A 12,153-nucleotide genomic window follows, 5' to 3' on the forward strand; every position below is an offset into this window, starting at 1 on the left:
CAAGTAGACAAATTGGAAAAGCAAAATGCTGTTTATGTTTTGAGATTATCTTACTCGTTATTTTTATTATTAATCACATACATAGATTTGCACAGAGCTTTCCAAAGCATACATAAGACAAGGCGTTTAATGCAAAGCTTTAATAATCTAGATAAAAATCTGCTGTGACTGCTCCATGTATGACTAGAGGTTTCAGGTATCAGAATTTCACCAATAAATTTAGTGAAACCATGTGCTCTTTTTTTAATGCCCATTTTTCTCTTTAAAGTGTAGTTGTAAATGAGTATTGCTTTATTATGCATGTTTCCTTTAAAAGTGAACATGACTCCCTTTAGGGGAATTCAAGTAATTTGTTGCCACAGTAATCTTTTCTATCCTGAAATGTTAAATACTTGGCTTTCCTCCATGCCTTTGCCTCTCTCTAGTCTGCAACTGTCATTTTCTCCCTTCTTACTTTTATACGCAGTGTTCAGATGATTTTTCTTCTCCTCCAGTTCATGATTAGGTTACAGCCAGGGCTGTCCCTCTGAGTCATCTCTTTATTTTCTCTTTTTCACGTCTTGTTCAATTTGTAAGCAGCCTGCATGTCTTCCATTCAGTATTTTACCTTTCTACATAACTGTTGCTCATCCTTTTTCTCGATTTGTTTGTAATATATTTTAATTAAAATACCTCCGTGATGGCTATAAGTAAGGATTTGTTTATAAACAAAGATCTTGCCCAGACTTTTTTTCTTGTCACAGAATTGCATTGTTCTTGAAGTAATTAAAATTAGGCACGTGAGCTACATCAAAAGTACATTATTAAGGTCACAAAGCCACACACTTAAAAATTGACCTGTATAATATGTATGAATTGACCTGTATAATCCTGATTTAGCCTCTTTCACACAAGCAGTCTGCATTACACAGTAGCGTAGTCATTTGTACATAGGGTTACTGCCTCATTCAGTCCACGAGCTGTGCCTCTTCCAGGGACAAATAAAATGGAAAGGAAAAAAAAAAAGGCTCCTGTCTGTAGGACTGCTGCCTCAGCTTTTGCTATGTTTGGTAGGTTTATTCCTTCCGGGAATCTTGGTGTCGATTGGCCTAATTCGGCGTCTGCCCAGAGCTAAATTTCCTTTCTGCTCGGCAGAAGTCAGGGAGGCGCAGGCCCGAAGTTTGCGTGAGTGTGGAGCACAGTGAGGGAGTCAGCAGGGATGGTGCCAACCCAGAGGGGTAACGTGGATCGCTGAGGGGCTGGCGGCGTTGGCTGCCAAAAGGCAGAAAGGAGAAGGGGCAGTGTCCTGAGAGGATGGCCAAGCAGCAGCACTCAGGGCGGCCTCGCCGCTGCAGCACGCTCGCACATCAGCTCTCTGTCGAGCTGCTGCCAGCCTCCCCTGGGGCCTTCCCCCAGCCCTGCCCACGGGCCCAGGACCCCTTTGAGCCCAGCCTGCTGCCCTTAATCCCTGCTCGCAGCTGTGCTGGCCTCCAGCTCCAACACAGCCCTGCCCTGCCCAGCCACGGGCCCTGCACAGTCAGGCCCACCTGCCGGCCCATGTCCCGGCCCAGCCCCGTCCCCAGGGAAGTGCCCGTGCTGGGGCTGCCCCCAGCTGCCCTGCTCCCCAGCGAGGGCAGTGGGATGGGCCCTGGCAGGTCTCATGAATCCTGTGGGATGGCCGATTAGAAAGCTACAGTGAATGAAGTGTGGGACTGCCCAGAGGAGAGACCATCTCTGGGACAAAGCAGTTGGCTTCTGTCCTGGCTCTGCAGGGCACTCGTTTCTGTTCAGGCTGTGGTACTGAGGAAGACACATCTCAAGCTTTCACAGCTTGTCACAACTAGGTCGTCTTCATTTTCTGGACACCCTGCCTGAGACCTGGGGCCTAAACTGCTAATTCCTGAGCTCTCAGAGCTGCAGGTGAAGACACCACTTGTGCTCAGATATATAAAGTTCTGCCTAACGCCAGGTATTCTGACAGCCAGGTCACAGGCATCCCAAACGGCCTTCTGGCAGGTCCAGGGAGGTCTTTGTTTCTGTCAGTCTCTTTGAGTCAGCATCCCGTTTCTGAAGGAGAGAAATCTTTCTATTATTTTTTTGCTTTGTTATTCTTCTGGTGCTGCATTAAGCCATTTGCAATGCTCAGCTGGTTGGTGTTAGTAAAGCAACTGTCTGCTCTAGGGATGGACACCACAAAAAAAGTCTCCAATTACATACAATTAGGCAGGCCAGAGACCACATGTTGGAGGGGATTTTAGATAGGACTGTGCCACAGAGCCTATATACAGAGGGGGTCAATTTTGGATTTCCTAGCTTATGAGCGTTCAGTGTTGCATTCTTAATATTTTCACAGGGGTTTTGTGTATAATTTGCTTCTTGTTGTTGTACTGTTTGTCCCCTTTGCATTCAGGAACAGGAACTTTTTTTGATATATGATGAGGTGTTAACAAGAGGCTCCTTGAAAACCTGCGAGAGACAGGTTTTCAGTATCTGGGCCTGGTAATACCATTTTTAAGATCAATGTTGAGAAATACCCAAAAGAGTACTTTAGCAAAGACCCTGTAACCTGGGCTGGAGCATGCTCTGTGAGGCAGTCTGATCAGCAGTTAAAGCCGAGCTCTGAGGTGTTCAAGACAGGCTCAGAGAGGTCTGCATCTTTAACGATTTAACTGTAAGAAGCCTTTAATGGGTATGCAGAAATGGCGATTTTAAAAGCCTAGTATCTTAGCCAAATTTTGGGTACAATTTTATGAGGAATCCTAAAGTCAAATTCTTAAGATGCAGGCAACTTGATATCAACTCTGAAGTCATTGACACACAGTACAAGGATGTTTGAACACTTCCAAGGAACTGTCAAAACAATATATTCTCTTTTAGTTTCATTCAAGGGTGTCCAGCATAGAAGGTTTGAGCTGAAAAAATAGTTTTAAAAAAATTACAAGTAATCAAAATTAATATCTTGTAATGGGGAGGGCTTGGTTGTCAGTCCTGCTTCTACTCACTTTATAGCATTTATAGTAAAATCTTGTGACAAATAGAAAAAAATAGGGAAAAAAATTGAACAAATAGAAGTTGGGAAGGGGGAAAGAACAGAGTATCTTTGGACTTGTTTGCAATATAGTAGAAGATTTCATGTTTAAGTAAGAAAGTATTTTATTATCTATTCTTATTGTTGCAAATATATTTGTAATAAATTTTCAAAACATTACAGGCTCTTCAGCTTTTCAAGTCCAAAAATCTAACCTGTTACACTTTCAGGTTCTTATCTGTTGGAAACCTTTGAACTTCTGTGGCCATCACCAGTGATGGAGACTATGTGCCAAGAATGTTTAGGTGTCTTCCAGTTAACTTTTAACCACTTTGCACAGGCAGAAGCATAGGTTAAAAAACTCAACGAAACACACCTTAAAGACTGGGTAAATTTTCAGATGGTAGTCTGGGCTGAGATCTGGACTGTTGCTACTATGCTGCAAGTGCCATCTAAGTTAATTGATTTGAAGCTAATTCAGATATGTCTATATGAGGGCATCCATCTATCCATTGCAGCATAGACACGCATTCAATCTGAATTTTTAAACTGAATCTTTTTAAACTGAATCTTTTTAAACTAGTAGAGGTTATATATCTAAATTCACCATTTCAATATTATTCAGATGTAAAATTAGAATGTTTCATATTTTATGTTTCCCAAAAATACTAAAAATTAACTTTAAGTCCAATAACTTTCTATGTAGTGATACAATTCTTGGGATGCTTGATGTCAACATTTCAGTCTAAACTCTGTTTGCTCTTTCTAGGTCTGCAGCCATACACTAATTACAGCTTCATGCTTACTGCATGCACATCTGTTGGGTGTGCTTCTAGCCAACCACTTTCAGGTCAAACTTTACAAGCTGCTCCTCACGGTAAGGGAAAAAGGCATTCTTACAGAACTACAAAGAGATGGTCATACGGGCTTGTATTTTCTGATGGTTTAACAAGGTGCAAAACTCCACTATCATCCATCAAGATATCATGTATAAATTTACACAAGAGAATCCATCTTTCTTAGAATATTTGTATCATAACACACTCTCTATACTGACTGCTGGGCACTGCATTTCTACTTTCTTTTTGTGACAATTTCCCCAAGTTCATTTTCAAGTTAGCGAGGTTAGAATTAGCAGATGAGTATTTTTTAAAGCACAAATAAATATGCAGAGACAACTGGGTGTATAAAGGCTGCAGCCTTTGGCCTTGTTCTCCATTAATCTGTATCTTGTCTAGTTGGTTGCATTTGATATAGGATAAATACAGAAAGTGTGTCAAATTCTGCCATTCTCTCTGGCAATGTTTTATGCTTTCATTACAGTGCTGAAAGCAACAGCACAAACTGTAGGAAAGGAAGAAAACCCCTTTATGTTTCTGTCATAAAATTAAAATAGTGTCATTGTGATGTTAATAGGGGTATGGCCAAAACATCATCATATCATAGTCAGCTCAACAGAAGTGGAAATCTACTGGAGTGAACCAAAGAAACCCAATGGACTCATTACTCAGTATCGATTATTTCGTGATGGAGAACAGATTTTCCTGGGTGGCAGTACAGACCTGAATTTCACAGATGTTAACCTGCAGCCTGACAGTAGGTAAGGCATGTTAAAGAGGTCTGGTAAGATGTGAAAGCTGTTCAAAATATATGTATATGTGTTTGTGAAATGTACAAAATATAAGTTACTCTTTTAACAAAAGAAAAATCTCTTACAGTATTACTTAATCACTGAAAAATTGGTAGAGCACTTTTAGGAAGCTTGCAAATGTTGGAAAGCTTTAATCAAAGGACTTGTCTTTTTTTTCTTTTCTGAGAATAGGTCATTCTGATTCAAAGAGGGGGAGGCTTCTCTTTTTTTTCCTTGGGTGGTTGTTCGTGGCTCATTGGTTGTTTTTTTCCCTTATGGAATATACTTAGAAAAAATTAAGTCTTTATATGGCAGGCAACACTGTACATGGTTTATAATGTTTCTGGGCATATTGATCATACTGGCTCAAAAGTAGCAGCTGCTGATATTTTTATAGAGGCCATTCTGAAATTGGTTTTGACACTTTTTGAGTCAATACTTCTCTCTCTTATGTAAGCTAATGTGAATTTTAGTATTAAAATTATTATTATGATAAGTAAAGAGTTACTTTTCTCACATTAAGAAAACTTAAAGGTGAAAATCTTCACTAATGCGGTATTTGTAATACGCTTTGTATAGTCTATTCACTTTAAATTGGTGAAAATGGAAATGTTCTATTACTGATATGCCTAAAGCTTCTAATCGTAGTGTCTACTGATCTTTTTGTGTTTGCGCAGATATGTTTACCAGCTGGAAGCCAGCACTTGGGGCGGCAGCAACACTAGTGATAAATATGTTATACAAACACCAGTAGGAACACCAGAGAAAATTCATGTCCCATATAATGTCACAGTAACTGATGCATATTCTATATTTCTAGCTTGGGACATGCCAGGTAAAAATATATTTCTATGTAGTACTTTGTAGCAAAATGAAAGGATGGAAAAATTAGTATATTCAGGCAGGCAGGCAGCTGAATCATTCTGATGTTTTTATTCTTTGTATTTGGTTTTAGTGTATGTGTGATTTAAATAACCAGTATCTAAAGCTGCAGTTTCCTAGAGACATGTTATTTTAGTAATATTGACGTATATACTTGACATGGGTATTGTGAGGATTAGCTGATCAAAAATCCATATGTTAATTTGATCTTGTAAACTATTATTGAGTCCAAGTATTAAGGAAAAAAAAAACAATTACACTGAAAATAAGTTTTCCATTCTGTTCAGACTAACCTGAGTTATCAACAGGGAAACCTGCCAAACTTTTGGGTTGATGATGTCTTGATAGCTATCCTGGCAATTAAAATGTCCAGTTGTCCTGCAGGTATGCAGCGTTGAGCTCCTTTAACAAAAGGTGTAAGAGCGTGACAGAGAGATCCTGTGCTGGCTTTGACCTGAGTAAATTTTATTCGCCAGAGCACCATAGTGTTATGTGGATATGTTACCTTGCAGGAGGTTGGGTCAGCAAAGGCCCAGAAATAATTTTCCTCTTGTTACTCTTCTCCTGAACATCACCAGGTTGCCTTGGCCTGCTACAGTGGTAGGCTAAGAAGAAATAATTGAATAACAGCATCTTTTGATATGAGAGACTGTGCTCTGTTTCATTAATATAGATCATAGCTTAAGTGATTGGTGTACTTTACTGATGTTATAAAAATTATATGCTGTAGTTATTGTGGGAAAATGAGAGCATTGTAAATGAACAATTTTCTATCTAGTGTAGTTCATCTCCAGCAAGGTGTTTTCCAGTTTCTAGATATTGGTTTTTTCAATTAGAATGAGGTCAATTTTTTTAGAAACTTCAGATGTTTGCATGTTGTAATAACAACAATATGTGTTTTATCAATGAACCCAGGGAATTTTTTGATGCCCCCTCTTCCTGATTATTTATGATGTTCTATCCTTGCATAGCAGTCACAGTAGAGTCAATTGGCATTAAAATTAAAGTCACCTAGAAAAAGTATTTTGCTTTCAAGGCTGGGATCGCAAGTATTGTGGCAGTGCTTAGCAGCGTTCACCCTACCCATTTAAGCAATGATTAATAAATCTATAATACCCTGAGCTGTCAATCTTTTAGTTTTCAGAAGCACAAAATCCATTATAGAAATGCTATAATATATGAAAAAGATTAAAATCTTAAATTAAACTTTTCCCCTTACTGCCTGAAAGGATTTGGAACCCAGCAGAAGGCAGGTGAATTCGAATGGCATATAATCTACAGTTGGTTTTATTGGAAAGTGACTCATGCTGTATTATAGCTTTGATAATAAATATAATTTAAGGTACAAAATATTCAGCAACATTATAAATAGATTTAAAACATAAGAATATACTGGAACAGTGTACAATTGTGAAGAGCGGGGTGTTTCCCAGAAAAGCTTGTCCTTGTTGTTCTAGACCTTTTCTTTTCCAGCTGCTCAAATTCCTGTTACTTGCAGTAGGTTACAAGCCTGCAAGGAGAATCAGGCTCTGTGTAGTACATTTGGTTATGCTGCAATTAAGATTGTGTGTACAAAGGTTCATGTATTCCTGAAATCACATGATCAGAGGGGTGAGGAGGAGGCTGGATATTATGGCTCTGTAGAGGGTGCAGGGTTGATTTATTCACACGGCTGTGGGAATCATTCTCCTCAGTGAGGGGAAGGTACACGTCCTTCTTCCCAGGTACTGGGACACACCTTGAACACTTATCTCACTTCCATGGATATTTGGTGACTCAGTCCCTTCCTCTCAGCCTTCTCATTGTGGGGCCAATATTTAAGTTTTTAAGTATGAATAAGGGATTGTTTTTCATACAGTGCCCCTGTTGGGTAGACAGGAAAGCAAAACTTGCTGTTGCTTTTATTATAGCACCTCAGGGCCACTAGCTGATCTTACAGGAATGGGAAGTACTAACAGGAGAGAAATGTTACTAAATGCTACTAAAAGAAACCCTCTGTGCAGAAGCATGGGTATGTGCAGAAGCTAGGAAATTAATTCTTGACCCTTCATAATCCTGCTTCATGCTCATTCTGAGACCTTTGTGCTCCTAGTGTTTTTTTCCCAAGAGGAAGACTGCAGGGGATGCAGGTGGAGGTTTATTTTGGACGTTCTGATCTTCTGGAATGGCATACATCCCATTAATAGGTCCTATGCATGCAAACATCTGGGGCTACGTAAATACCCAGCTTGGTAGGATTAGCCTAAGGAGTCTACAACTTTTTGTCCTTATTTATGTCATTGTGCACGGAGTAACTTTTTTTTTCTGATCTATTTTTTTTCTGTGTATGAATCCTTGTTTCACAATAGGCTATACTGAGATAATACAGGTTTCCCTTATAAACCTAGAATGCAGCGTTTGTTATAAGGATTGTCAGGCTTGGCAGTCACTCTTGGATGAGATAGTTGTTTTAATTGGTATAGTCTCCATGAAGAAAAGTGCTTTTTATTAACCAAGTTTTGATGAGAGGGTAGTTAGTCATAGTGTCTTCCTGTCTGTGGATATCAGGTATGCTTTGGCATTCTATCTTCTTATCTGCTGTAATAAATTTGGATCAAATAATCACCCTCAGGATTAATTATGGGCATTGTATTTCACAGACCTTCCTTTTGGATGGCTTCAATTATAATGTTTCAACATCTGTAATGTGTCTAAATCTTATGACTTTATAGATATGTAGCATTTAAAAACTCCTGACTTAGCTAAACAGCAAGGTGGCCGAGTAGTGGTTAAAGTTATGGATTCAGAAAAAATATTTGACATACCTCACTCACTATGGAAAATAGGACTTTATTTTCTGAAATAGGTATCCCATTATCTCGTGTTGCATTGCCTCAGTGCACAGACCTCAAAGGTACGGTACATTTCACTGATACGCTACAGAAGGATATGTTACAATTATTATGGAACAACTATTAGTGCCATGGATAGAAGCAGAAAAGCTGAATGGAAAAACCCCCCACCACATAATTCTCCTAAGGCATATCCATAAATGTTATTGATAGGTAGGCAGGTAGCCATCCTGCATTCCAACTCATTGACAACCCAACCAGTCCTCACTGGGGCCTGATTCTTCTAGATATCTTCAGTTACTGCTGGTGATACCATGAAAGCTGAACATGCTCAAAAGAGGATCCTGTCCTCTGCTCCTAGGTTACTTGCTTCATATGTTAATGATCATCTGGATTAAAATGTCTTCTTTCATCATGTTGTAACACTCTACTTCATCCACCTCTGGGTCTGCTTATCAGTTAGAATGAAAGTTGTGTACCATGTCTGGATTCCTACTTTATTCTTTTGGGGATCGAATTTGGCATTTGAATGACATTTATTTGTCTCTTAGCTTCCCCAGCTAACCTGGTTTCTCCTTTATTGGTGGCCTAACAAATTGTTCTGACTTTTGCTAAGCCACTGTTACGTTTACTCATTTTTGTTTTCTCATGTAATTTATTGTTTGCTCCACATCACTGTAGGACAAGCTTTTCAAGCTCAATGTCCAAAGTTCTGCATCTTGAAAGCAGTCAGCATCTCCAGCTGCTAGTGTCTTCAGAGTCTTACTGGGAATACTTGATGCAACCAGAATGAGATATCTGGGTATTTGAAGCTTAATGTAAATACTTAATCTCAGGAAGCCAAATAGATTCTTTTATTATGTGAAGTTAAATATTAAAATATAACTTTACTCTTACTTGGTTTTAAATAAAAGATACAACATTCTTATTTAAGCATTTGTTTACTATAAACGAAACAGTTCAACTATCTTGCTTTAATTGTGATTGGGTTTCATATCATATTAAACAATTTTTCAGCAATTGACTTCAAACAGATTTTTGGTGACCAGTCTGTAAAACAGACTGTGGCTTCCCCCCCCCCCCCCCAGTTCTAAGCATCTTGTGCTGCAAATTCTATTTTTGAACTACCCTAGTTTTGGAGTACACAGAGCCATCAAACCTAATTTGCAGAGTTTTGCACAGAATTGTCCATTAAATGTTATCCAAATATGCCCACAAAAAAATAAGGTTTAGTTTCATTGACTTGTCCCATTGCAAAATGTGCACCTGCTGTGAAATGAAGTCACAGAGAAAAAAAGTGGAATAATTTAACTTTTTTATTTGTAAAGATAATCAGGGTTTTTCTGATTACATCTTAACTTCATAAATGTTAAATAACCTATCAGCATCTAGTTGTTGTAAATTATGAAAAAGAGTATTGCTGGGAATATTAACCAACTAAATCCTTGTTCTTTAGTGAACATGAAAATGTGTTATGGCAGGTTGTCATTGTGCTCATGGTAACTTTGACACCAAATAACAAAACTGCCATTTGCACTTAGGGTAAATTGGTTCACTTGTGCTTTTACGGTTCCTTTTATTCTGACATAAATTTATGAACTCTGGAACTAACCAAGTCGTGTGGCTTCCCAGCTGACTTTAACAAATATGCCCATTTCGTTTCCTTCAGTCATCAGAGCACACAAGGTAGTAATTTCAGACCGGCTGCAGATGCTGAAGGCTATTCTGGAAGAAAGGGGTTTTTCACAAGTTTCTATGTTGTATGAGTACATATTTTTTATTTTTCAGATTATAAAGTGATCCTTTGATCTTAACATTTGATGAATTTCATCAAATTGTAGAGGATTTCCATCAGATATTGGAATTTTTTTAAAAAAAATTGGGTTTATTTACAATTTCATGTTCACGTCTTGAGAATATTTTTTCTCCTGAGCATATTTAATATTGGTATCATTCCTAATACATTGCAACATTTAGCAGAATTTTAAGATTTTGAGTTTTGTTTTGTTCTTTTAGCATTTCTGCTGAGATATGGACTGAATGTTGGGCATGGATAGGTCAATTATTTTGAAATATGTCCTTTGCTGCATATTGATGGCTGGATTCAGCTGTCCTTGTTTGTATTTAATCTTCCTTGGGAAATCAAGCATTCTGAATAGTTCCAATTTCAAAGGTTTCCGGTGAATTCTGCCTAGAATAAATGCACTGATCAGATGCACGAAAATGAATTATGTGTCACTTTCATAAGATAGTGGGTTTTTCTGGCTGAAATATCTGGTCTGTTGTCAAGACTGGAGAAGAAGGGGACCTTAACTGCGAGATTAAAAAAAGCTTTCTATTCGATGTGCCATCTACCATTTCAAGCTCTTACTTTCGGATCTTCTGTTGTGTCCTTTACAGGCACACCAATTATAGAAAAAAAAAAAAAAGAAAAAAAGAAGCAGTTCAGCTGTAGGAATATATCTTTAATTACTGGTATAATTATACAATGCACACTCAAGTGCACTCTTCCAGAGCATTTAATCTTCCAAGCCAAAAAAAAATTTTCTTTGTTGCAGAAGCCATCTACTTCAAGATCACCTCTCAGAGGTTTACTCTGTAATATCCTGCATGAATTTAAAAGTTGTATGTCTGTTATTCCACTCTTAATTATTAGATCTTGGTGTTTTCCTTGAAACTTTTACACTGAAAAAGGAAAATTTTACAGTGGGATTTTTGCATTTTCTGTCTCTTTCTCCCTTCACCTCTTCCAACAACTATTATCAGCATCTTTTTTCTTCCTGTAAGCTGAGCAGTTGAATAAGATTGAAGTCATGCCTCCACTTCAGGGCTATTTTTTCAGCTTTTTACTGTAATGTCATTTCCTTTGTCTAGCATCTAGTGAGGCAGCAGAATCTTATTTCTTTGGGATTTCTATGTCCTCTTTTTCTTCTGAGAATTGTAAAAACTTGGTATTTCAAAGATTTTTCTGATCTTCCAAAGTACATCAGTTGTTTATAGTACCACAAAGGAACTTGAAATCTCTCTGATTTCAAGTAAACTTTTTTTTTTTAGTTAGTGTGCATATTCACATGCAAGAAGAGGAGGCTCAGGGGAGACCTTATCGCTCTCTACAACTACCTGAAAGGAGGCTGTAGAGAGGTGGGTGCTGGTCTCTTCTCCCAAGCGACAAGTGATAGGACAAGAGGAAACGGCCTCAAGTTGTGCCAGGGGCGGTTTAGATTGGATATTAGGAAAAATTTCTTCACTGAAAGGAATGTCAGGCATTGGAACAGGCTGCCCAGGGAGGTGGTTGTGTCACAATCCCTGGAGGTATTTAAAAGGCATGTGGATGAGGCGCTTAGGGACATGGTTTAGTGGTGGACTTAGCAGTGTCAGGTTAACAGTTGGACTTGATGATCTTAAAGGTCTTTTCCAACCTAAATGATTCTATGATTCTATACTTAGCTAAAAAATTCCATCTAAAAAATGCACAGCAGTGGAAAAGAATGCTCTTCGTAGTTTCAGGGTAATAGTATCAATGTAGATACTTTATCAGAAAAGGACCAAAAACAGAATTAGGAGAAAGAATGGAACTGTTTTCCAAAGTTACAAATGGAAAGATTCTCAAGATCTGGACAAGCCTCAGAACTTCTCATAGGCATCTGGTTCTTGGTGCAATCACAAAGACATCTCTGTGACATCTAAAGTAGGTATTGTGCTGAAAAAGAAATGTGCTCTTACTCATCAGATATATCTTGACTCATTTCAGAAAGGTACCTTGTCTACTTTGTACTTTGTTCGTTCTTAAGACTGTGCCTTAC

At 38.4% G+C, this 12,153-nt stretch overlaps 1 protein-coding gene across 1 annotated transcript in view; it reads left to right on the forward strand.

Annotated features, from left to right (window-relative positions):
• USH2A (usherin) overlaps positions 1 to 12,153 on the forward strand; it is a 388,501-nt gene that overhangs the window by 315,369 nt on the left and 60,979 nt on the right. Inside the window, exons 56-58 of the mRNA XM_059835821.1 lie at positions 3,777 to 3,884; positions 4,424 to 4,607; positions 5,315 to 5,472. Of these exons, the coding sequence (XP_059691804.1) occupies positions 3,777 to 3,884; positions 4,424 to 4,607; positions 5,315 to 5,472 (450 nt within the window). The remainder of the gene's footprint in view (positions 1 to 3,776; positions 3,885 to 4,423; positions 4,608 to 5,314; positions 5,473 to 12,153) is intronic.

This window comes from Gavia stellata, chromosome 2, assembly GCF_030936135.1.
Source record: "Gavia stellata isolate bGavSte3 chromosome 2, bGavSte3.hap2, whole genome shotgun sequence".
In the NCBI taxonomy this organism is placed as follows: Eukaryota; Metazoa; Chordata; class Aves; order Gaviiformes; family Gaviidae; genus Gavia; species Gavia stellata.